This window comes from Podospora pseudoanserina, chromosome 5 (genome assembly GCF_035222485.1).
Source record: "Podospora pseudoanserina strain CBS 124.78 chromosome 5, whole genome shotgun sequence".
Classification (NCBI taxonomy): domain Eukaryota; kingdom Fungi; phylum Ascomycota; class Sordariomycetes; order Sordariales; family Podosporaceae; genus Podospora; species Podospora pseudoanserina.
The window spans coordinates 4,633,560-4,659,399 of NC_085924.1; the positions used below are offsets into that span (position 1 = coordinate 4,633,560).

Here is a 25,840-nt window from a genome sequence, read left to right on the forward strand (position 1 = left end):
CCCCATTAACTCCCGTCTTTACTTCCAGTAAACATCCATCCAAAACCAGTTCTTCGGATTAACAGCCGCCGCACCCGTCCTAGCCCTCCCTCTCTCCTTCTGTCTCGGACCAGTGACATGCTGCTGCGCAAGTCCCTCACTGTTACCCACAACCGCTCCATACTTCTTCACTCTAGCAGGCTTAGGTTGAGTTGGTGGACGGGGAGTCATCTTGTGTCTCTGCTCGTCGATATCTTCCCACTCCCCGTCAGTTTTCTGCGCTGCCTTCCCCTTTCCTTTGTCCTTGTTTTTGTTCTTGACAGTAGCTGCTTTCTTCGCTCTTGAACGAGTGAACAAGCCCCTCTTCTTCTTAGGTTTGGGTGGCTCGTCAAACTCAGCTTCGTTGTATTCAGGGATGGTCTGTTGCCATTGCCGAGGTGTCTGCTGCTGGCGGGCATTAGGTCCAACAATGGCCCCAACCGCGGAAGTGCGTCTGTTTGGACCTTGCATGAGTTGCGGGCTGCCAGACTTGACTCGACCCACACGGGCTATTTGGTCCTCCTGGGTGTTCATCTTGCCCATTTCAATGTCGTCCGTAGACTGGGTCTTTTTCTTGGAACGAGAGAACAGTCTGGCCCAGAAGCCCTTCCTTTTCTCCGGTTTCTGAGCGTCGATATCAGGTGAACCACCCGAGACGGCCTCGCGCGGGCTGGCTCGTGGTGACTGTTTTTGTAGTTGAGACTTCTTGCCAAATAACCGGGCCCAGAATCCTCGCTTTTTAGATGCTTCGTCAACCTTGTCGGCGGGTAGCCGTTCGGCTGCCATCATGTGAGGCGACTGGAAATTCTGTGCGCCACGCTCGACTGTTGCCATGTTGCCGTAGATGGCGCTCTGTCGTGTAGGCTCCATGGCGCGGGCCTGGCGAGTGTTCCGCATTTCATATGACTCTTGAGGGATCGGGCTGGGGGCTTCAACATCGGTGACCACAGTATTGTCGCGTCGGCCGAACCATGCGAAGAAGCCCTTTTTCTTCGGCGCAGGCTCCTCAACGTTGGTGTCGTTGGCAACGTTCCACTCGTTGGTCGGCTGAGGCGCTAGGTTAGGTGTCCGTGAAGTGTTGTTTTGCACGACATTCAGTCCGCGAGAACTTGTCGCGTTGGGAGGCGTTGGTTGAGAAACTGGCCGAGATTGCTCCGTCTGCTCGACAATCGGAGAGTTGCCGCTGCTCCCGGGCGTTTCTGTGGTACTCTGCTTTTGCTTGCCAAATCCAAAGAGACCCTTAAATGTCCACCCAGATGATTTGCCGGTGGAGGTATGATACTGCTCCTCGAGTGATTCCAAGCCAAATCCAAGCGTTGCTGTAGCCATGAGAGGAAGCAGCCACAAGTACTTTTGGGTGTTGCCGCCGTGCTTAGCAGTGACATTGGCTGTTGCCGCGTCCTGAGTGTTGTTATCCGAGACACTGTTCAGCTGCATTGGTTCGTTGGCCTGATATGCGTCCTGACTGTTGGATCTTAGCCCTGGGTTGGCACTTCGAGTCTGTTGCTCCGTTGGGTGCGTTTGCTTGGGAAAGAGACTCAGTGGGCGGCTTGGAGGTGGAGGGGGAGGGGGAGGTTGATATTGTTGTTGCTCGACAACTCTCTCCTCCTGCACGATAATGGCGGGTGATGATGTGTAGCTATGATACTCTGGCTGCTGTTGGTCGTAGCCATCCTGCGCAATCTGCTCTGGTTGGACATAGGTGTAATCTTCGTATGGGCTTGCTGGTTCATCTTGCATGCACTCTTCTATGGATGGCCGACCATGAGGAACTTGGTAATCCACCGATTCCACTCGCACCGAAGACACTGATGTTTGGCGGGCAGAATAGTCTTTGGAAACACGTTGTGGTGACTGAGGTGGCATTTGGTGGGAGACTTGAGAACGCTCAACCGGGGCGTATGTGTCGAGATTTCTGGCATCCGCATTTATGATCTCAAACTCAGGTTCCGAGAGTCGTCGATCGTCGCCAATGGAATCAGGCTCCGACAAGTAAGTGTTAGTATCAACTGCGGGGGACTGAGCGCTTTCCTTCGGGCTGGGGGGTGCGGCAAATCCACGGGTGCTTTGTTGAACGGGAAACTTTGGTGGTCTAGGCCAAGCAGCAGGGTATATGTGGTCAACCTCCGCAGGGGTTTGTGGCAAACTCATTGCGTTCTCACCAGCCCAGCCCGTATGGTCGTAAGCATCATCTTGTTCCTCGATGTCCTGTTCCTGGTGATAGAGCTCGGTGGAAGTGAATCGACTATTGACCAGTGGGCTTTGCTGAAAGGTAAGAGGTGAGAGCATCTCGTGATCGTGAGGGTCATCAGGCGGCGTCACGGGTCTGTGTTGGCTTGCATCCCATCCAGGCACTGGGCTCGAGACATACTCGACATCTTGTTGCATATCTTCGGGTGGCGGGGTGAGCGGTCTTGGAGATAGTAGCTGCGAGTCACGTCCCCAGTTAGAAGCAACTGCAGGGCTCTTCAGATGGTTGTTGAAGGATGGAGAGAGTGCATTGGATCCGTAGGTGTCATCATCTGGGGTGATTGGGCGAGGGAACTGCTCGTCTGTGTGATGGGGCTTTCCAGAGGTCTCCTCGGGATTGTAAGATTCTTTATCTAAGGCTTGATGAATCCCTTGTGCCACGGGATAGACCACCTCTTCATCAGAATAAACGATGATTGTCTCGCTCTCATCCTCCCGGATCTCGGGTTCCAGCTGTGGTTGGTTAAGCGGTGGGGATGGGGGAGGCGAGAGATTGTCAATTGGCCCTTGATAAGACGGCGTGGGCTCGGGGTGGACGGGCAGAACGTCATTCTCTGGTTGATAATGAAGTTCTTCATGATATTCGAGCTGCTCGTCAGTGTATGGAGCTTCGTCTTCTGTCAGATCACCTCCCCAGCCTTGTCCAGAATACAGGTCTTGCCCTGGTTCCTCGTAGCTTTGTTCCACTGGGACTTGGCCATGTTCCTGATTTGGCTCTTGGACCATATTCTGATACTCCTCTTGGGAATCTGGAGCAATTGGCTCATTGAAATCCTCTTGGGCTGGTTCGTCGTATGTCGCATCTTGCGGTTGCTCTTCGAGGTCCTCCTGGATATATTCATCTGTCGCTTCGTTGTATATTTGGTCTTCGACGTATTGTTCCGATACCTGCTCGACTGCTGGTTCATTGTCTGGTTCTTCGTAGGTCTGTTCCTGGTATACTTCTGCAGCGGCTTGCTCGTTTGCTTGGACAATCTCTTCCTCGGAAGCTGGCTCCTCATATCCTGGTTCGTGGTGGGATGGCTCATCGTATGTCGGCTCACCGTCTTCCTCCTGAGATGCTGGCTCCTCGTAAACCTCCGCGGAAGAATCATCATAGACAGGTTCGTCAGCAGCCTCTTCAATGGGCTGTGAAATATGCTCCTCATATGCCTCCCCATCAGGTTGCGCGTATACCTCCTCACTTGGCTCCTCAGAGAAATCCTGCGCCGGCTCCTCACTCTCCTGCTGAATTGGCCCCTCGTAAGATTCCTCGGCCAGCTCCTCATACACATCCTGAGCCGGCTCTTCATATAGATCTTGAACAGGCTCCTCATTCAACTCCCCGTACACCTCTGGCCCCTGTTCCTCATATACCTCCTGAATCGGCTCTCCAAACTCCTCTTGAGGCTTATCATACGCATCTTCTGCAGCAGGCTCCTCTGTAACAGGCTCCTCTGCAGCAGGCTCCTCTGCAGCAGGCTGCTCATACACCTCTTCAGCAACGGGTTCTTCGTGCACCTCTTCAACAACCGGCTCTTCGTACACCTCCTCCACTTGCTCTTCGTAAACCTCCTCAACTGGTTCTTCATACGCCTCTTCAACAAGGGGTTCTTCATACACCTCCTCAGCCGGTTCTTCATACACCTCCTCAGCCGGTTCTTCGTACACCTCCTCAGCCAGTTCCTCGTAAAACTCGTCCACTGGTTCTTCGTAAAACTCCTCAACTGGCTCCTCATAGAACTCCGCAGCTGGCTCTTCAAATGCTTCTTCGACTGGCTCCTCATCTTGAAAGCCCTCGTCGAATACCACATCATCCTCTTGCACGAAGTCAACATCTTCCGCAAATGCTTCGCCTTCCGCATCGCCAAATTCCTCTTCCATGGGCTGTTCGGGTTCAAGTTCTGGTTCTGGTTCCAGTTCTGGCTCATAGTCACCAATCTCCTCCTCTACATACACTTCAGGCTCCGGCTCCGGTTCATATACCGGCTCTGGTTCAGTCTCATAGACTTCTTCAGGTTCAGGCTCTGCTTCGAATGTACGGTCAAACTCAGCTTCAGATGCTGGCTCAGGCTCCGGCTCGTAGGCGGACTCCGGGTCGTATGAGGGCTCTTCCAATGCTGGTTCGTCCGCGGGCTCTGGCCTGTAGCCGTCTTCAAAACCGGTATCCATGGGCTCCAAGGTGCGGTCGCCTTCGTCATACATTTCGTCCTGAGTGGCATCCTCGTACATGGCTTCTTCTGGTTCACCAAACTCTTCAACTGGGTCTTCGTCAAACCCCTCTTCCATGATCTGCTCCTCATATACCTCCTCCTCCACTGGAGCCTCCTCCTCAAACAGGGGTTCTTCCTCAAATGGAGGCTCCTCCTCAAATGGGGCTTCCTCTCCGAATGGGGCTTCCTCTTCCTCCTCTCCAAACTCCATGTCTTCGCCCCGATCACCCTCTTCGCCAAACTCATCACCCATCTCAGCATATTCGTCGCCTTCTCCAAGCTCTTCGCCCACATCCTCGCCCATCTCTTCGTCGAACTCATCACCTGTGGAATTGTTAGCAAAGTTGTCTTTCGTCATGTGTGAAATGATGGTGAGCTCGCCTTCAGGATAGTCTTGGGCGAATTCCTCCTCCGCAAGCTCCTCCTCGAACGGTTCGCCGGCCTCTCCATCGTCGAAACCGCGCTCGCCATCCTCGGCGAAGTCTTCTTCCAGCAAACCATCCTCAGCATATCCACCCTCGGCATATTCACCCTCAGCAGCCTCGCCATCTGCGAATTCATCCCCGAATTCCTCACTATTGGCGAGCTCACCATCTTCCTGGTACTCACCTTCGGCAAACTCTTGTTCCCCTTCCGCACCCTCGCCATCGAAGTCTTCGTCCAGACCGCGCTCACCGTCTTCAAAGTCGCCCTCCTCACCAAATTCACCCTCCTCAGCAAACTCTCCTTCTTCGCCAAATTCGTCGCCTTCGGCAAACTCTGCACCTTCATCTTCAAATTCTCCCTCCTCAACATATTCTCCCTCGCCGTCCATAAACTCGTCATCATCCAAACCACGCTCACCGTCCTCAAACTCGCCGTCCATTTCTGGATCAAATTCACCCTCGCCCTCTTCACCTTCCCCATATTCACCCTCCTCGCCTTCCACGTACCCATCTTCTTCTTCACCTTCAGCATACTCACCTTCCTCCTCATCGTCCATGTACTCACCCTCCTCGGCAAACTCACCTTCTTCCATCTCCTCATCCAAGCCGCGCTCGCCATCCTCTTCATCATAGCCCTCACCTTGCTCCTCCCCTTCAAAGCCTTCCTCTTCAGCGTACTCTTCCTCGCCTTCGAGGTACTCTTCTTCAGAGAGCTCCTCCTCTTCACCCTCCTCAACATACTCCTCCTCGTCCTCTGCAATCTCGTCCTCATCAAGCTCCCGCTCACCATCTTCCTCGTCAAGGAATTCCCCCTCTTCAACTTCACCCTCACCATCCTCGAGATACTCTGGTTCTTCCAACGGCTCACCCTCAACATAAACCTCCTCTCCCTCCCCATACACCTCCTCTCCCTCCTCTCCCTCATCATACTCCTCCTCATCCTCATCCTCATCCCAGCCAAGGTCGTGAGTCATACCAGGCGGACCATACATCGCCGCCGCAGGAGTATCAAGAACAGCATACATATTCTTCTCAACAGCAAACTTTTCCTCGTCGTCATCGTAGACGGTGAAGAGGTCGTCGTCATCTTCTTCGTCGAGCAACTCAGAGAGAAGCTCGTCCTCGTTGAAGTCGTCTTCGAACTCAGCAGCTTCGTCTTGACCGGAGAGATATTCACCTTCTTGATCTTCTTCAAGCAGGTCTTGTCCTTCCTCGGCTTCGAGGAAGATATCGCGTTTGCCATCTTCGCCTTGATATTCTTCTTGGCCTTCAAAGTCCTCTTCCTGGTCATTGAATTCTGGTTGTGCGTCGAGTTCCTCCCGACCTTCAACGCCCTCTTGGCCATCAAATTCCGGTTGGTCGTCATAATCTTGCTGACGGTCGAAATCTTCTTGGTCCTCCTCAAGATCCGACCCACGCTCACCATCGTCGTCGAAATGCTGATCGTCTTGGGGCTCTTCCTGGTCTTGGGACTCGTCTTGGTTGTCAAAGTCCTCTTGCTGATCGAGGTCCTCATTCCCATCAAGTTCACCCTGGTCGCCAAAGTGTTCTTGATCTTCAAGATATTCCTGCTCATCTTCAATATCCAGGGAGCGTTCGCCGTCGCCGTCGAGATCCTCTTGGCCTTCGAAGTCTTCTTGCCCATCAAAGTTGTCTTGGCTTTCGTGCTCCTCCTCGTCTTGACCCTCAAACTCTTCCTGGCCGTCGAAGTCTTGTTGCTCTTCGAGGTCGGCTTCGCACTCAAAGACCTCCTCAGCCTCGGGATCTAGCTCTCCATCTCCTTCTGACTCTGCACATTTCTGATTGTGAAGCTCCTCAAAGGTGATGTGATCGTCAGCGGTAGGGATCTCGAGAACACCCAAGTCACCAGAGATGGTGTTGAGAAAGTCGGCGTCAAAGGCTTCCTCAAGTTCACGGAGCTCTTCTTCGGTCATTCGAGGTTCTTCAGGCTGAGCGTTGTCTTCGAGAACAACTTCTTCAGAGACTTCTTCCTCGAAGCCCTCTTCGTCGACCTGTTCGTCACCAAGGGGCTCTTCCTCAAGCAGCTCTTTGTCAATCGGCTCTTCATCAAGGGTTTCTTGGTCAGTCGGCTCCTCGTCAAGGGGTTCTTCTTGAAGGAGCTCCTTGTCAAAAGCCTCGTCGTCAATAGCGTGCTCGTCGTCGTAGTACTCATCCTCCCTGTCCTCAAGTGGCTGATCATCAACAGGGATGCCATCGCCCTCAAAGACCTCATCATCAAGCGAGCGTTGACCGTCGACAAATTCGTCATTTTGTGGGGTGTACTCGCCATCTTCCAAAGGAGCCTCTTCATCGTACAGGGCGTTGTCTTCTCCGGCATATTCGCCGTCATCGACGGGTGCTTCCTCCTGATACTGAGCGTCATCCTCAGGGTACTCGCCGTCCTCGACAGGCTCCACTTCGTCAAACTGGTTGTCGCCGTTTTGAGACGGATACTCTTCCTGTTCGTAGGCGGAGTCTTCTTCGTATTGTTGGCCTTCAACAGGGATTTCTTCGTCGTCATGCTCCGAGTCGTCGTGATCAACGAAACCTTCACCGTCAGCTTCTTCGACGAAATCCTCAGGTAGAGAGCGCTCCCCGTCAATTAAGTCCTCTTCCTCCGGCTGATACTCATTTTCCTGAAGGGGGAGATCTTCGTCGTATGGCGGAGCATCGTTGTCGAGGGCCTCGGTGTTGAGTTCTTCCTCGCCATTGGTGAACTGCTGCTCGTCATCTTCGGGGTATTCATCATTTTCCGGAGCAGGCTCCTCGTCGTATTGATCGTCAGCAGTAAACTCGGCATCTTCGTCGAAGTATTCCTGGTCGCTGGGTTGGTACTCTTCATTGCAAATCTCGTCTTCAGCGGGAGGTACTTCAGATGCGTATCCATCTTCGTCGACGAAATTATCGTTGTCCGGGGGATTGTCTTGGGCATCTTCATCGTAGAGGGCTTCATCAACAGGTGCCTCTTCATCAGTGAAATCCTGGGTTCCAGAGGAATAGTTGACTTCTTGGCCAGCAACAGCCTCCTCAACGATATGCTCGTCTTCCAATGCTGCTTCCTTCTCGTATTGGACCTGACCGTCATCAACGGACTGAGAATCGTCCTCGTCGAGATATTCACGGTCAGACTGAACTCGACCCTCTGGGAACTCGTCACGAATGGGGCTCTCAACAGGAGTCAAATCCTGGGGCGTGAACCCTCCGTCGACAGAACTGTTTTCGAATGAGCGATCAGCCTCAATTGCTTCATCAGCATCTTCCAGAGGATAATCATCATCTTCCGCAGCAAGGGCCTCCTCCTCTCCGTATTGGACTTGATCTTCGTCGGCGGGGCAGTCTTCCGCTGGAAGATCCTCTTCTTGGTCTTCAGTTGTCATCTCGGCGCCATCTTCATCCACAACTTGCTCGTCGTCCGAGGCAGCAGAGGTGCATTCATCAGCGTCTTGCCCCAATAATTCCTCCTTGCCGTCAGAGGCGTTCTCATATGATGTCTCCGCCTCGTCGGGAAACTCGTCATCAAACGATTCAGCATGTGGAGAACGAGCCTCGTCATCTGAGGCACCGTCTTCAGTTTTGAGGGTATCTTCTGGAAAAGCGTCGTCTGAGGTAGGGGTAGCCTGACCTTGCGCGTAGTCGTCTTCAGCGCAGTCGTCTTCTGAAAGCTCGGCATGGGCAAGGTTTTCGGGGGTGTTGGTTTCTGGTAGGTTTACATCCTCTTGATGGACGGCTTCCTCCTCTACAGCCTCATCAACCGGGTCGGGATACCGATCCACCTCTACGTTCGCCTCCTCATCCTCGGCGACGTATTCGCTTTCCTGTCGGTCCTCGCAAGAGAAATCCTCCTCAGGGGAATCCTGCTCGTAAAGCCCATCATCATTGACCTCGCCCTGGCCAGGCTGAAAATCCTCGTGGTCGGTCCCCATGGGGCGCTCTCCATTCTCATCAGAGGACTCGGGATCTTTCAGGCTGTATTCCACCTCCTCAAAGTTGTCAGAGATCACCTCATCCTGGTTGATGTCTTGGAAGCTTCCATCCTCGGAAGCTTGGTTATACTGCTCAGAGTCGGAGATGTGCTCCTGGGCGAGGTCATCGTCGGCCGCGTCATGTTCTTGGTGCGCGGAAAGGGTCTCGGCATCGGCGAGCTCCTGGGTTTTTTCATCTTCCGGGATGCTCTGAGAATCGACGGTGTCGTCGTCGTCCTGAACCAAGTCCTCTGGTTCCGTTGAAGGAAGAGGGGAGTCCAGCACCTGGTCGACATCGGCCCGAGTGTCTTCGTCATTTGATGCATCTTCAATGATGGGGGTTTGAGGCTGGGAGATGACATCGTCGTCGACTGCGATATCCTCGTCTTCGTGGACCTCGCCGTGATCAAACTCTTCCTGTTCAACCTCCTCGTCTTGATCGCCGTCTTGCTCAACTTGCTCGTGCTGGTCGTCCTGCTGAGCCTCGTCTTGGTCCACCTCGTCGTCCGGAACAGGCTCTTCATGATCAACCTGCTCCTGATCTAGCTCTTGATCCAGCCCTGACTCAACACCCTCGCCATCAGAAACCTGTTCTTGGCCATCATGCTCTTCATTTTCGTCAAGGTTATCCTCAACGGGCATATCTTGGTCCAGACCAGCCTCTTCATCTTGCAAGGATGCCGATTCATCACCAGCGACGGATTGATCACCAGTGGAGACTTTAAGGCCAACATCTCCTAGGTCAAGCTCATCAGACTCAAGACCTTGCTCTTCCGCATCATCCGCTCCTGAGGTAATATCGCCTGACTGGGGATCGTCATTCTCTTCATCGGCAGCATGTTCCTGCGGTCCAGAAACGACAAACTCGAACCGTGGTTGACCTTCGAGATTCTCTGGCTCGAAATCAGGCTCATCTTCCAATGGCGGGTTTTCTTGGTAGTAGTCATCAAGTGTCTGCCCATCTTCTTCGTCTTCGCCGTACGGGATAGTCGGTGGAGGGTTGTAGTATGAGCCGAGATCAGCTGTTGTTTGATCATCGTATGGGTTGGAAAGATGTCGTTCTTGATACAGTGAGTGGTCCTCTGGAATGCCATCATCTCCGTAGTCCCCGATCGTGAAACCAGGTGAGTCTAGTGGTTCGTCACCTTCGACCTCTAGTTGTGGGGATGCCGGGGGTTGGTATTCTCCTGGAGGCTCATCGACTGGCGGTTGCGGTGATGGTGATGGCGAGTCTGGTGGTGTAGACAGGATTGATGGCTCTGTCTGTTCTGGCTCCGTTGGAACAGCAACGGGGACTGGAACAACCTCATTCTTTTTTGGTGCCTCGACGGTGAAATCCTTCTTGATGCATGGATTTTCCCGTCTCCGCCTCCCATTCTTCCTCGGCCCGTAGCAGTCCTCCTTTTTGTGATCTTTCCCATCCCTATCCCGGTGCCACTCCAAATTCCAATGCCATGGCCCTCCCTCAGCAACCTTCCTCCCATTCCACGTGCCAAGATAAATGCTAAACGGGCTAATAACCCAATTCTCCTCGCTGAACGGAGCATTACATTTCTTGCAGGCCGTGTCCTCCGCATAATCCGCCACCTTTGGCGCCAAAAACCCATTAAAAGCCCCATCATCATCAAAAGCATTAATGGCCTCACACTCCCCACACCTCCACGCCTCGGGAGTCTGATCAAACTCTCCCACAACCTTCTTGTCGCTGGTGGCAATCTCCCGTGACCCAGAAGAGTTCACAATCATGCAGTTTGAGCAGTCGACAAAGGCATGATCACACTCCCCGCACACCTCGAGCGGCTTGAACAAACTGCTCGATGCCCAGCACCTGCAGCATTTCCGCCGCCCGGGCACGCCCTTCCTCTCTTCTTCTGTAAACTCCTCTGGTGATTTGGCGATAGGAAGTGAAAAGTCCCCTCTCACAAAAGAGATCCCCGGTGCCTTTTCCACCAAAACATTGTCGTGGTGACCACAAGGCCAGACATACTCGATGAGGTTCGGAGATCGTCGTGTGGGTCCCATCTTGTCCTTCTGTGTGAGTAATTCCACCCTCAACTACCGAGCGTGCGTTCTTTCGTCTGTTTGGCGTGTTATTCTCTCTCTCTCTCTCTCTTCGATCGCTCGTAAAACCTGGTGTTAGTCAAGCAGCAGCAACAACAACAACAACAACGGGATGAATGGCCCAAACCAAGCCAGGGTCATTCGGAAGTCGGAGGATATGACGAAAGGGAAAAGAAATCCAAAAGGTAAGACCGTGAACGGCCATGAAAAGTGTTTTAAGAGAGCCATCGACAACAACAACAAGAACAACAACAACGCTGTTGTTGGACTAATACAATGAGACGGTGGTGGCGATGGGGTGGGGCTGGTGTGTGGGCGACCCGACCTGTCGGTTGCCCGTGGTCGAAACATTGAGAGGGCTTCCCAATAATACCCGCGTTTCAAAACATTGAGGCCATGACATGGCTCTTTTCGGAGTTGAACAGCTTCGAAAGTGGCGTGTTGGCCCAAGTGATGACCGTGACAAGTGCCGTGTTCCATATCCAACCCTAACCCCATCACGGCACAGCAAAGTTCTTCCGTTGGTCTGTCATCTTGGCGGTCGGGGCGAAGCTCGGTAGGCGATGTTTGAGAAACACGGCCGGTTCTTGTCGATGTGTGTGTACACAGGGTGTCTTGGACGAGAACATTGCGCGGGACATCACTGGGAAGCACTTGCTTGGAGGTTCCTGGCTGTCGTCATTCCGAGCCTTGATGTTGGCATTTGGCGGCTCTGGGCGGATCAGAATGGAGCAAAGTGGAAATGTTGATGTGGCCCCGTGTGACGTTGATGTCGGCAGATGAAGTCGGTCGGTTCGGAGGACGATGGCGATCATCCGGAATGAAGTCCACAGGTCCATAGCAAACATCGTGTTCAATAATAGCGACGGCCGGTCGCTGGGTTTGGCGGCACTGCCTGGAAGCCCGGCCACTTGTTCACTGTCAGTCAGCGACTCTTCTGTTTGTGAGACGCCCCCACTTCTGTTGTTACATGGCCCCAGGCCGCTGAGCTGGCCGCAGCCTGGGAAAAACATCAGCAGAGCATCATCCAGTGGTCGGGAATGTATGCTTAAAACATCCGACGGAATATTATTGTTTGTGCTGGCTGGTATTCCTGTGTCGATGATGGGAATCCCTTTTGTTTCACTGTATCCTCGCGGCCATGTTGCACAGCTGCGTTGCTTCAGTGCTTGTTCACTAACATAACCCCCATCATTCTCCACCACACCACTGCTAGCACACAATGACATGTCCACCGACCCCTCCACTCCTTCTTACTCCAGTCCCGTCCTCCTGCTGCATCCTCACCCAAGAAATCTCATGTCAAAAACGGACAATGACATCAGCAGTCGACGCTTAGTGTTGCCACATCCCGATACCTTAACAAACCGCCGACATGTTGATATATCACTCTTTTCCCCCTCTTGTTTGTCACAGCCACCTTCCAACTGCATTCCACCCTTTTCCCACGCTTTAGCTCACTTATACACAACAACCACACACCCATATCACAATGACTGCGCAAACAGGCAATGCTGTCCCCAAGGCTGAGAAGCTGAGCGACCTGTTCAGCCTCAAGGGAAAGGTAGTCGTCGTGACAGGAGCTTCGGGCCCCCGAGGCATGGGCATTGAAGCTGCCCGCGGTTGCGCCGAGATGGGAGCCAATGTCGCCATCACATACGCCTCCAGGAAAGAGGGCGCCGAGAAGAACGTGGCCGAGCTCGAAAAAGAGTACGGCATCAAGGCCAAGTGCTACAAGCTTCAGATTGACGACTATTCCGACTGCCAACGTCTGGTCAGTGACGTCATCAAGGACTTTGGGAAGATTGACGCCTTTATCGCCAAGTAGGTTTTATTATCCAACCTTTGGGTCATTGAACACAAACTAACATTCACAACAGTGCCGGCGCCACAGCAAACGGGGGACTCCTCGACGACTCCAAGGAAGAATGGGATCGCGTTGTCCAAACCGACCTCAGCGGGACAGCCTACTGCGCCAAGGCAGTGGGACCCCATTTCAAGGAGCGCGGCACAGGATCCTTTGTCATCACGGCCTCCATGTCCGGCCACATCGCCAACTACCCTCAGGAACAGACCTCTTACAACGTCGCCAAGGCCGGCTGCATTCACATGGCCCGGTCTCTTGCCAACGAGTGGCGCGGCTTTGCTCGCGTCAACAGCATCTCCCCTGGCTACATCGACACGGGACTGTCAGACTTTATCGACCAAAAGACTCAGGATCTGTGGAACAGCATGATTCCCCTCAACCGTCCAGGGAATGCCAAGGAGCTGAAGGGGGCTTATGTCTATCTGGTTAGCGATGCGAGCAGTTACACCACGGGTGCGGATATCGTCATTGATGGCGGTTACACATGCCGCTAAGTGTATCGTCTAAATGGGAGATGACGGGGTCAGATCTTAGTTATTAATGCGGTTTTTGGTAGATAGAGGGGCTCAGGGCTGGCTAATAAAAGCCAACTTCTTTTCTTGCCCTCCGATTTCGCATTAGCCAGCGGAATGACTCTCCTGCGCAAGAGATAAACAAAACAAAAACAAAACAGAAAGTTGGCAGGTGACTTTTAAATCAAAAAAGAAAAAGATTCGTCTAGGACGGGATTTGAGCCCGACGTGGGGGTCGAACCCACAACCTTGAGATTTCGGAGTACTCCATAAGAGTCTCACGCTCTACCGATTGAGCTAGCCGGGCAGGCCAACCAATGTTGTTGTTTCTCCGCGCTGGACATAGCTCCCAAGGAGCGAATGAAGCATTCCCGCGGCAACCTCCCCAGTGACCTCTGCACTCATGGCTCACATACTCCAAGAGCATATTCAGGGATCTTCGGTGGTACCGAATGCCAGCCATGTGGTAAGATATCTCCTCATTTGATCGGAAAAGATGCTATGCATGATCAACCAGTCACAACGTTGATGAGGTGAGATGTGCGATCCCGTGTTTTCTCCAACCTTTTCATCATGACTGGACGCACACAAGCCAACAGGTGTTCCCGTCAGCACGTCATCGGATTTCCTCAAAGTAATTCCCCAACGCCGCTCAGCACGTGGCCAATAGACCGAACCAAGCTGTCGGTTGCGAAGTCTTGGATCAGCATCACCAGGTCCAACCAGATTACCAACCATTAGAAAGCGAAGAATGGTTGCGTTCATTCTGTGGGGCGATGCAAAATATTGGTTGTAAACCCGCCCGATCGGAATTATTCTTCGCGATGACGCTGTAAATCCCGAAGGTGCTGGGCAATGCAACGTCGTTGTGAGCATGTACATCAGCCTCATGTTGGGAGATATAAGAGATGTGGCAGACGGTTGTCTTGACGACCCGATGACTGGCTTTTATTCGCAGACCTATCTTTTCAACAAGTGACGGTCTTGGTAACACCATGCACGCCAGTCATCTTGGGGTCCTCCTCTCGGGACTTCTTGTCTCAGCCAAGAGCGCCTCAGCTTCATCGATCCTATTCTCCGGAGGCACAATCATTGCCTTTGACCGTGCAACAAACTCTCTCGATGTCATCCGCGATGGCTCTGTCTTGGTAACCGACGACCGCATCACCAGCGTCTTTGCTGGGTCAATTCCACCCTCTTCGGTCTCCATCCCGTCAGACGTGGAAGAGGTAGACATCACAAACAAAATCCTCACTCCCGGCTTCATCGACACCCACCGTCACGGCTGGCAAACAGCCTACAAAACCCTCGGCAGCAACACCTCCCTCGTTGATTACTTCAACCGCTTCGGCGAGTTCCCCACCGCAGCCAACTACCCCTTCACCCCAGAAGAAATTTACTACAGCCAACTCGCCGGCCTGTACGAAGCCCTCAACGCAGGCGTGACCACCACCCTCGACCACGCCCACGGCACCTTTTCCAACGCCACCTCCTCAGCCAGCTTCCAAGCCTCCATCGACAGCGGCGCTCGCGTCTTTTGGGCCTACGCTTTCCACGAACTAGAAAACTACCCCCTCTCTGAACAATTCGCCCACTACCGCTCCATTTTCACCGAAGCCCCCCACCTTAACACCCCAACCACCCTCGGGATAGCGTACGACGGCTTCGGTCCCAACCCAAACCAAGAAATAATCTCCACCATCATCTCCCTCACCCACGAAACCAACGCCTCTGTCTTGACAACACACTCCGTCCAGGGACCATATGGAATCACAAACTCCCCTGAGGACTTCGCCGCCCAGTCTTTATTCACCTCCCTCCCCCCAACCACACCGATCGTCTTCTCCCACGCATCATTCCTCTCCGCCGTCGGTGCCCAGCTCCTCCGCACATACAATCACACCATCAGCATAACACCCGAGTCGGAGATGCACTACGGACATACCCACCCCACCTCCCATCTAATCCTCGACCGTGCCTCGATCGGGGTGGACACGCATTTCACTTTCTCGACCGATATCCTAACCCAAACACGCATGTGGCTGCAATCTGTCCGACGGCTCCTCTACGCAGAAGTACTAAACCGTTGGCAGGTGCCAGTTAACAACCCCATGTCTGCGAACCAGGCTTTTTTACTTGCCACGCGGAACGGGGGGCTGTCGCTGAGAAGAGAGGATCTGGGGATTATTGCCCCTGGGGCGAAGGCTGATTTGGTGATTTGGGATGGAGGGACGGGGCCGAATATGTGGGGGTGGAGGGACCCGGTTGCGGCGGTGGTGTTGCATGGGAATATTGGGGATGTGGAGGGGGTGGTGGTGGATGGGAGGTGGAAGAAGAGGGGTGGGAAGTTGACGGATGAGAGGTTTGAGGACGTGAAAATGAAGTTTGCGGAGGTTGCGAGACGGGTGCAGGATAGGGTTGTTGAGGCGGGGGTTGGGTTGCCGGGGGAGGGGGAGAGGTTTGTGGTTAGTGGGCTGGAGTTTGGGAATAGTACCGTGGTTGATGTGCAGGTTGGGGAGGGGGATGGGTATGGGGGGTTGTTTTTGTGAAGTTGTTGTAATCATCACTTGGACTGGTCTCGATCCAACAGGCGTCAGGTGTTCAGGGGCAAAATCCATCTGATCTGGAAGCAGCACAGAGAAGGCAGTGATTATATGTTGCTGTCCATGCTAGCAACTTCATTCGGATATATGAGCTATCACGTCTGAATCACTTCCAAATTATCCGCCTGGTCAAACAGAACGGGACGGTTGGAGCAGGGAAAGCCGCTGCCGTGTCGGTGGTGCCATGGTAATAGAGATATGGGTGCGGAGAAGCGGGGATGACTGAATTCCTGCTCGGGACATAATTCAAGATCCCGAAATTCCAGAAGACCTTTGTTATCAACAGGCCTGCCTATCTAGGTGGTAGAAACTTAAAGCAAAGTCAAGTTATCAAGTCAAAGACAGCAGCCACAGATTCTTGCACTAGATCTATCTTCGCCATTGACCCACAATGGCCCTTGATAAAGTAATAGTCGTCGGTGCCGGCCCCTCCGGCCTCCTCTTGACCCTCCTCCTCTCCCGGGCCTCCATCCCCGTCGAGCTCATCGAACAGACCGAAGGCCTCGACACCAACCCCCGCGCCAGCCACTACAGCCCCGAGTCCTGCCGCGAATTCGACCGTGCTGGTATCCTCGACGATGTCCGAGAAGCAGGATTCATCCCTGACGGAGTATCATGGCGAAGACTGGAAGGCGAGGACAAGAGTCGACTCATCAAAATCACCAACCCGGCCCTCAAACCCGGGGATGACCCAGAATCAGCCGCCTTCAGACATCGCATGGTCTGCCTTCCGTTGCACAAACTGGGGAAAATATTGGAGACACATGTGAAGAGTCAAGGCACAGCTGAGATCAAGTATGGTCGGAAGGTTGTCGAGATTGGCGAGGATGCTGACAAAGGCAAGGCTTGGGTCAAGGTTGAAAAGGCCGATGGAAGCACCGAGATACGCGAGGCAGATTACGTTGTTGGCTGTGATGGCGCGAATAGCATCATTCGGCGGAAATTGTTTGGTGACTCGGTGTATCCAGGGTATACCTGGGACAAGCAGATTGTTGCGACAAACATCTATTATGATGGGTTCAAAGACGTTGACTTTGATGACAGTCAGTTCTTTGTGCATCCTGAACATTGGTGAGTCATCAACTTTCTTGATATCGAGCGTTGCCGTCAACTGGTTCTGATATGACTCTAGGCACATGGTTGCAAGGATACAGCCTGATGGGCTTTACCGCGTAACTTATGGCGAGATCGGTGGACTCACCTATGACCAACTCAAGGAGAGACAACCAGCCAAATTTCAAGCAATCTTACCCGGCAATCCAACCCCTGAGAAATATCAGCTTGTCAACTTCAGTCCGTACAAAGTCCATCAGCGATGTGTTGACAGGATGAGAGTTGGACGCTTCTTGCTTGCGGCTGACGCAGCCCATCTTTGCAATCCATTGTAAGTCATTATTCGGCCACAGGTCCTAGCAGAAGACCCGTTGCTGACTGCAAACCAGTGGAGGCATGGGTTTGACTGGAGGCATCGCAGATGTTGGCAGTTTGTATGACTCCCTTCGCGGCATTGACAACAAGAAGGCAGAGGACTCTATTCTCGACAAATACGATGAAGTAAGACGGAGGATCTGGCACGAAGTCATTAATCCTATTTCTACGGAAAACATGCAACGTCTCTTCCAGTACCAAAACGCGAATGAGTTTGTCGACAAGGATCCGTTGTACAAGCTGGTGAGGGAGATGCAGAATCCCGACAAGAAGCTTGAGAGGGGCGGCCCTCCAAATGCAAGTGTCACTGTTTCCCAGCGGTTGTTGTGGTCATGAGTCGCTGACATGGTCGAAACAGCCCGGACTGCCACCACTGACGTACGACATGACACAACATTATGTTGCATAATCCCGTTGTTACTGTCGACTGAGACTTTCTCAGCCACTTACGAGTTGCTGGAATTGGGGTTTCAATGTCTTGAAAACTCCCCCGAAAGACCCGCTTCTGGAATGCAAATGCCTTTTAGCCGGACGGAGGGAATCCCAGAAAGCTGGTAAATACTAGCCACCGTTCTGGGAAGGTCGGAGGTTAAAGCTATGCCAAGTCTTGACGGCTGGTTGCATAGCAATGGGTGAATCCTGATATGTAACTGTACCGGGTAACGTTGAGTGGAATGCGGGGAATATCAGAGACATCGTGACGATCTCAATCTCCATATCTGAATGTAGGATCCCGATTTTACCTTCACGTGCATGTCAGGCATGGATGGGATGATGACATGACTTTTGATCTTTTGCTCCTCCGCTCATCTCTTCGGTGTTGATCCCAAAACATCCCGAAGTGTCAGCTTGCGGCACAAACACCCACCATGCGCCTCCAACCGTTAACCATTGGCGTTTCTGCTGCCGCGAACTTGCATTCGGTCGCGGCCGACCCGTTGGTATTCCTGAATGGCCAGGTCACGGCCATCCCATCGTGGGACCTCCAGTCATCAGCAGAGATCGGTACAGACCTTGCGGCTCTGTCGAAAACAGGGGTCGACACCTCATCATGGCACCACATCACCACATCGAAGTGCACTCTAATGGGCTGCCTGATCAACGCCGGGGTTTACAGTGAGGATGATCTGTTCTACTCAGAAAACATGAAGAGGGTGGATGACAGGCAGTTCTCAGTCCCATGGACGTACCGACAGGAATATTCGCTCGAACCTGGCCCTGGGAAGCACTTCTTCCTCAAGACGCATGGAATAACTTCACGAGCCGACATCTTCTTGAACGGAAAGCAAGTCGCGTCAAAAGATCAGCAAGCCGGTTCGTTTGCTGGCAAGAACTATGACATCACCAAGCTAGTCGCTAAACAGAATGCTCTTGCTATTCAGGTGCACCCTACAAGCTACTACCACGATTTTGCTCTTGGGTGGGTGGATTGGAACCCATGGCCGGCCGACAACGGGACCGGCGTGTGGAGAGACGTTGAAGTCAAGCAAACGGGACCTGTAGCGCTGGAGAGCTTGCGGATCATCACAAAAGTTGGACCGACGGTTGAGAGACTAAAGGACCCAGCAACTGTCACGCTCAAGTCTCGTGCTGAGAATTTGGAGGACAAACCCCTGGTTGTGACAGCTCATGGTTCCGTCTTTGCACCGTTTGGACGGAAGGCCGCCCCGATAACATGGAGCAAACAGCTCACCCTTCCACCACGATCCATCACCGACATCGTCCTCGAAACCACTGTGACCGACCCAGCCATATGGTGGCCAAAACAATGGGGCGATCAACCCCTCTACAGCGGAGCCCTCGCCATCACCGTCAACAACACCCTCTCCGACTCCATCACCCAACAATTCGGCCTCCGCAGCGTCACCTCCAAGCTCAACTCCCACCAAGACGTCACCTACATCGTCAACCACATCCCCTTCCAAGTCATTGGCGCAGGCTACACCCCCAACATCTTCCTCCAATTCGATCCCTCCAGATGGGAAGCCGAACTCCAGTACGTCCTCGACCTCGGCCTCAACACCGTCCGCCTCGAAGGCAAAAACGAGCACCCCATCCTTTACGAAATCGCCAACCGCCTCGGGATATTCCTCATGCCAGGCTGGGAATGCTGCGACAAGTGGGAGTCCTGGTCCTACAACCACGACCTCTTCCTCAACCCACCACCAGTCTGGTCAAACGCCGATTACACCATCGCCAACAACTCGATGCTCCACGAAGCAGCCATGCTCCAAACCCACCCCTCCGTCCTGACCTACCTTATCGGATCAGACTATTGGCCTGACGCACGCGCCACACCCATCTACCTCAACGCCTTGAAACACTACGACTGGCAGACTCCCATCATCGGGTCGGCTTCCAAAAGGGGGTACTCCCCCCTCACCGGCCCCTCGGGCATGAAAATGGAAGGACCCTACGACTGGGTCCCCCCGAACTACTGGTACGAGACCTCCCCTGCCCGCGCAGGCTCAGCTTTCGGTTTCGGGTCAGAACTCGGCGCCGGAGTGGGAACCCCCACCGTATCCTCCCTAACGAAATTCCTCTCCCCTTCTGACCTTGACGACCTTTGGAAAAACCCGACGAAACCATTATATCACATGTCCCGTGAAGGATCAGAGTTCACCACACGACAAATCTACCACTCTGCCCTTTCCGCCCGGTGGGGTAGTCCGACATCATTGGAGGATTATCTCATGAAATCGCAAATAATGGATTACGAGGCTACAAGAGCGCAGTTTGAGGCTTTTGCGGTGAAATGGAGTGATAGGAACAGACCGGCAACGGGATTGATATATTGGATGCTGAATAATGCGTGGCCGTCGCTGCATTGGAATGTTTGGGATTATTACATGAAGCCGGGGGGGAGTTATTATGGTGCGAAAGCTGGGGCTAGGAGGGAGCATGTTGTTTATGATTATATCACGAAGGAGGTTTGGATAGTTGATAGGACGGTTGATGATTTATATCGCGAGAGGGAGGTGGAGATACAGGTTGTGGGGTTGGATGGGGGGGTGAAGTTTGGGAGTTTGGTGAAGGTGGAGAGTTTGCCTAATGGGAGTGGGAGGGTGGCAGGGTTAGGCGGGGAAGGGGCGTTGGGTTATTTGACGGGGGGGGTGTTTTTACGGCTGGTGCTCAGGGATGGGGATGGGAGGGTGCTGAGTCGGAATGTGTACTGGTTGAGTAAGGAGCTGGATCGGTTGGATTGGGGGGAGACGACTTGGTTTGTGACGCCGGTGGGGAGGTATGCGGATTACAAAGAGTTTAATACACTCAAGGAGGCGGAGGTGACAGTTGCGGTGGAGAGGAGGGGTGAGAAAGAGGTTGTGGTTAATTTGGAGAATCGGGCTAGTGTGCCGGCGTTTTTTGTTGGTTTGGAGTTGTTGGATGGGAATGGGAATGATGTTTTGCCGTTGACTTGGGAGGATAATTATGTCACTTTGTGGCCGGGGGAGAAGATACGTTTGGTTGCCAAGTCGGTTGGTTCACGAGGGTGGCAGCCGGCGAGTGTTCGTGTGGGAGGCAAGAATGTCAAGGAGATGCTTGTCAGTGTATCTTAGTTTGTAGAACAAAAAAAGTGTTGCTCTGCAGAGATGACTGCCTAAACATGTGTGGCAGGATGATTGTGAGATCAATGTTGGTTTGTGGTGTGATCAAGCATAGGGGGTATGGGTGTGGTAGTGGGTCCACAGATGATTCAGGGTTTCAGGGGTCATGTTTGGGTGTTTTCCCCATTTTTATGTTTGGTTTCGGTTTTCGTGAGTCTAGCCATGTGGAAGTTTTTCTTGCCCTCCTTGTTGTTCATTGCAGACACCGGGACCCATAAATGGGTTCACCACTGGATGTGGAGTTTTATTCATATCTTGTTCCCTTCAGTATCTTCGCTCCGCGTCACGTCAGAAGCTCTGCGCTGGTTCCTCAGGAGACATTAAGATGCAAGTTCCAATTTCAATTCCTCCTTCTGCCACTTCCCCTCAACCCTCAAGTTCTTTCAGATCCCTCACACTCCAAACCAGAGATGATACTGGTGGGGACAAGCCTCTCTCCAAGCTCATACCGACTTTTGCAGTTGATGTCTCTGGGAGTACCTACCCGAATGGAGCTCTAGTTGCAAAGAAGAACGCCATAATCAAGATCTCCGACCTTCTTGAGGATCAATGGTCATCCCCCATTCTCCCTTGGAACTATATTGCCCACCCTCCGTGTGATCGCAGGACCATCGGTACACTGAAGCACATGTATGGGACCAGACCGGCTGCCTTGTTTGAGGGCACAGAAAGTCTAAAGATACTACCGAATTCCCTGGTATGGTTTCTTATGACGGATGGAGAGATTGGAAGGGATGAGCTACAGAAATTCACCAACCACTTTCGCGAAAATGGTCCACAGTATTGCTGCAGTAGTCATTGTCTTTGGACACAGACACCGTCACTCGTCACCCTTCCATTGTAATGTCTCAGTCGGCATATCCGTTTATGGGATTGCGCCCACGACATCTTCTTGTTTCATGATATTCAGACCGGCATCGTCTGAGTCTTCGAGGCCAAGGGTTATTTTTCGAGAGTTATTCCTAATGAGCGGCGGGTCACTCGACTGTGTAAAGATACGAAATGGGGGGATCTGATTGAAATCATGTATGATGACTTGGTCAAGGTCTCCATTCCCAAGCCAGAGTTACCGGACCGTCATGTCATCAAGCTTCGTGACGGCGAGACCATCAACATGGAGGATCTTTACAGTCACTCGCTGCCATCTGACGAAATTTTTGATTTTCTTGGCTCCGCCACTGCCCTTGACGCCATAATTATTACTTCCGAGACCGCAGGGGAGGGAGAGAGGCTTTCTGAAGCGCTCCGAACAGCCCTGGCGAAGGGAGTAGATTCTGCCCAAGCCGGCATCAATCTGAGCTCTGTTTACCTCAGGACCATTTTCCAAGACGCATTCGATGCCAGCGGTGCTGATGCCCAGAAGCCCGATGCCCTGTGGCTTGCATTGAAGCAACATAAGTTCACCCAGACGATTGATATTGAATCCATGAAGGCACATTTACGACAGGAACACCGAGACACTCGAGTGCGTGTCAAGGCTTGTTCGACTTCTGCGCAATCCGTCACCTTTCTGGAAAAAATGTCACAAAAGGGAAAGTGGCAAGAAAAACAGAGACACTGGCATGCTGAGGCCGCTTCTCTGAGGCCTACCAAGTCCGATGACTTTGATGAGTGTTCAACTCCTTTTAGATATATCACATCGCCTCCCGAGAAAGGCGGAAAGTTAGCGAACGGGAAGTCGGCACGACGTGATCCATCCTCGCCGGCGACCGTCGGGAGGTCAGCATCATCCGTTACCTTGGATCATGAGTCACATTCAGGTGACGGGGATAGCTACGTCCATGTAAGGATGTAAGCACTCCGTCTTGGATGAGAAATCCATTCTGTTGCGACCCAATTGGGACGACTTCCAGGTAGACGCGCAAGACCTTCACGACTGCTGCGTCTGTGGTGAGCAAAAATGTTTACAGATGTTTTTGCTTCGACCCCATAGAAGTTATGGTATGGATCACGAGCGTAGGGAGAGATTTGTGCCTTTCATTTTCCCCATCACTTGTTGCGATGGTTGTTTTGGCGTCTTGCACCAAACGGGCAAACTGCCGAACGGTGAGGATCCCCCTACCGAGGCTGTGCCAGACCTGACACAACTACCTGAAAGAAAATCAGCACGGAAGAGATGGCTGGCTCCTTTGGAAAACGTGATTGACTTCAACACCCTGCGGGCCATATGGGGTACGCATGATGGTATAACAACGTGGTTGGATTACCCCCTCGAGAACTTTATTCAGCTGATTCGACTTTGTTCACTCCACCCCGAGAACCAGGATCACCATAGACCTCAAATCCTGATCTGGGACAAGTTCTTGTACGAGCTAGCGGATAGACATTTGAAGCTATCTGCTGAGATCGGACATTATGAGAGCCTTCAGAGACTGAAAAACATCCTGCCCGATCCGTCTTCTCTTTCACACAAAAGTATCAGGGCTCTGCAAGACCTACAAGGAACATATTTGGTGCCCCAAGAAAGTCTCGATTTGTTTACGAGCTGTTTCAACGGGCACTGCAATTTCTTCGAGGCAGTAGCATCTGGCAGGTTTGACTGGGCACTACTAATTTTTCTGTTTTCGCTGGTGGAGGACTTGGAATCCATACAGGATTCGGACTCTTTCGACCTGCACGAATTTCTGTCTAGGATGAGGAACAGCATCGGGAGGCCGGAGCAAATAGCTCCAAAGACGCCCAAGTGTTGATTCAGCTGACGAAAGATTTAAAGGATTAGATGCCTAATGGCATTCAATTGGTACACAGATTGAAGGCAGACGGCCACAGGAGGTTTTGTTGATGAATAGGCAGTTAGCTTTTGCCATAGCGTTCTTAGTATGCTTATAGAAAACGCAACTTAGGTACCTAGTACCTAGGTAAATACCAGCTGTTTGTATTGCTAGTATACTGTCTTCACTATTTTAATGCCATGGTACCTTACAACCTGATTCATTAGTTGTGGTCTTCCTGGCTTTGATGTAGCAAGGCCACGAGTGTTGGACAACCGTGAAAAAGGCTTGCCACTTCCACTCCTGCTCCGGATTTACCTGTGAGATGTCATAGTCCCTGACCAGTGTGGCCGCAATCTTGCTCATTTCAAGTCTTGCAATATTTTGTCCGGGGCAAGAGTTGTAGCCATAACCCCACTGTACACATCAGTCAGTCAGTTTTCCTAACAACATCACTAAAGGCTTTCACTCACAGGCATAAACCACTTGTCCAATTCTCCTGTATCCTCTGTCAACCACCTCTCTGGCTTGAACTCCCCGGCGTCCTTCCCCCATATCTCTTCCGACAAATGCATAACCCAAGAATTCACAGACAAAATCGACCCCTTCTCAAAGCGCCTCCCCCCGATCTCCAATCCCTCAGGTCCCACCACCCTAGGCAAGTTCATCGGCACAGGTGCAAACATCCTCAGCCCCTCCTTCAAACAAGCCTGCAGATAAACCAACCTCTTCGCCTGCCCCCAGCTAACCACCCTTTTCTCTCGTCCCCCTTCCTTCTCCTGCAGCTCGATCACCTCTTTCCTAGCCCTTTCCCAAGCCCCAGGAGTCCGTATCATGTAGTACACAAAACTCTGCAACGCGCAACTAACAGTCTCACTTGCCGCTCCCACCGTACTGACAGTAACAGCCTGTACATCCCTCCACTTTATCTTCTCAGGATGCTTTTCCATCGCCCTAAACCAATACTCCACACTATCAAACCTTGATTCGTCTCTCTTGTCCTGTAAACGGGCTCTCATCGCTTTGATGGCTGTATCAAAGAGATGTCCATACGGTAGGATATTAAGCCAGGTGATAAACGGGTTCCCCAATAACGCGACGTGGATGTGATAAAAAAACGCCATGGCAGACGCGTACATTGACAGCCAGTATCCATTCGCAATCGCATTACCGACATCAGTCCCTGTCTCGAGGAAACCGAATTGACTCGAAAAGAGGACCTCCCCCGCTACATCGAACGAAGTGAACGTAAAATACTTATCCAAACCCACCTCCCTCCCCGTCCTGGCAAAACCATCAAGATGGCCAAGAAGCAAAGAGATGACGTTGTCGAGCTGAGGCTCTGACCGCAGCACGTTGGTGAGGGCATACCCCGAAGCAAAAGCCTTGCTTTTCTCCATTTTCTTTTTTGGGTCGGTGATCGCCATGGGACTCTGGAAGCGATAGTCTGGAATGGCAGTCATGCGGTACCAGGGACCTTTCTTGAGCTGACTCCCGAGGATTTTCTTGATGGCTTCGGGATGGGAAACGGAGACTTCATTGTGGGCGAGGCGGACAAAGTGCCCGTGTTTGTTGTGGAGAGAGACGAGCTGAAGGTTTTGGTCACCTTTGAGGATGTGGTAGATGTGCCAGAGGCGGGAGATGGAGGCGAAGGGTGGGCCGGGGATGGAGGAGAGGGGGTGGAGGTGGCGGCGGTAGATGATGATGGAGGTGATGGTTGCTAAGAGTATCTGGATGGCCAGAGTCCAACTCATGGTCAGGCGTTTGTCTAGCAAGAGATCCATTTTCGTCTTAGGAGTAAAAGACAATAGGAAGTCCTGAGGGTTTTGCGAAGACAGGAGCATTTAAATGTCTCGATTCATGTCACAAATCTGGTTATCTCGCCAGTGATTAGGTTCCATCCCGCACAGCCCAAATGCCTTGCATACTGTTTCATCAGACCACGTTTGACAAATCAGAAGTGTTGATATGATTCGGAGAATCGGAGTCTGTGGGTCTCTCGGCAGTGCATGATCATCGCTGAACATGCCTCAAAGGAGAGGTAACAGCGGCACTATGGGAATAATGCTGACTGTGCACACCGACATACAACTCACATGTCAGCCGAATACTAGTAACGGACCAAATGCTGCGGGAAAGAAGACATTGATTCGAACCTCATCGAGACTGCCAGGGAGAGGTCATTATGACCAAGCAAGTTCAATGC

At 52.4% G+C, this 25,840-nt stretch overlaps 6 protein-coding genes and 1 non-coding gene across 7 annotated transcripts; 5 read left to right on the top strand and 2 right to left on the bottom strand.

Annotated features, from left to right (window-relative positions):
* Positions 1 to 18: 18 nt before the first annotated feature.
* On the bottom strand, positions 19 to 10,869 carry QC764_510520 (uncharacterized protein; the record flags this gene model as incomplete). Its single annotated transcript, XM_062948291.1, has 2 exons — positions 19 to 3,554; positions 4,185 to 10,869. 2 exons carry the CDS (start codon positions 10,867 to 10,869, stop codon positions 19 to 21), a joined length of 10,221 nt encoding a protein of 3,406 aa, XP_062799820.1.
* A 1,072-nt stretch (positions 10,870 to 11,941) lies between these two features.
* On the top strand, positions 11,942 to 13,455 carry LXR1 (L-xylulose reductase). The gene is made up of 2 exons (XM_062948290.1): positions 11,942 to 12,732; positions 12,789 to 13,455. The coding sequence occupies exons 1-2, from the start codon at positions 12,401 to 12,403 to the stop codon at positions 13,267 to 13,269; spliced, it is 813 nt and encodes a 270-aa protein (XP_062799821.1). The 5' UTR covers positions 11,942 to 12,400; the 3' UTR covers positions 13,270 to 13,455.
* A 52-nt stretch (positions 13,456 to 13,507) lies between these two features.
* Positions 13,508 to 13,594, top strand: QC764_0087540. Its single transcript has one exon. It is a non-coding gene; the product is annotated as a tRNA-Lys (tRNA).
* Positions 13,595 to 14,282: 688 nt separating this feature from the next.
* QC764_510490 (uncharacterized protein) lies at positions 14,283 to 15,836 on the top strand (the record flags this gene model as incomplete). The annotated part of the gene is made up of 1 exon (XM_062948289.1): positions 14,283 to 15,836. One exon carries the CDS (start codon positions 14,283 to 14,285, stop codon positions 15,834 to 15,836), a length of 1,554 nt encoding a protein of 517 aa, XP_062799822.1.
* A 270-nt stretch (positions 15,837 to 16,106) lies between these two features.
* QC764_510480 (uncharacterized protein) lies at positions 16,107 to 17,978 on the top strand. The gene is made up of 3 exons (XM_062948288.1): positions 16,107 to 16,961; positions 17,023 to 17,274; positions 17,333 to 17,978. The coding sequence occupies exons 1-3, from the start codon at positions 16,282 to 16,284 to the stop codon at positions 17,652 to 17,654; spliced, it is 1,254 nt and encodes a 417-aa protein (XP_062799823.1). The 5' UTR covers positions 16,107 to 16,281; the 3' UTR covers positions 17,655 to 17,978.
* Positions 17,979 to 18,187: 209 nt separating this feature from the next.
* Positions 18,188 to 20,875, top strand: QC764_510470 (uncharacterized protein; the record flags this gene model as incomplete). Its single annotated transcript, XM_062948287.1, has 1 exon — positions 18,188 to 20,875. One exon carries the CDS (start codon positions 18,188 to 18,190, stop codon positions 20,873 to 20,875), a length of 2,688 nt encoding a protein of 895 aa, XP_062799824.1.
* A 2,743-nt stretch (positions 20,876 to 23,618) lies between these two features.
* Positions 23,619 to 25,595, bottom strand: QC764_0087580 (uncharacterized protein). Its single transcript, XM_062940887.1, has 2 exons — positions 24,108 to 25,595; positions 23,619 to 24,051 (listed from the first exon to the last, which is right to left on the bottom strand). The coding sequence occupies exons 1-2, from the start codon at positions 25,476 to 25,478 to the stop codon at positions 23,827 to 23,829; spliced, it is 1,596 nt and encodes a 531-aa protein (XP_062799825.1). The 5' UTR covers positions 25,479 to 25,595; the 3' UTR covers positions 23,619 to 23,826.
* Between the last annotated feature and the right edge of the window lie 245 nt (positions 25,596 to 25,840).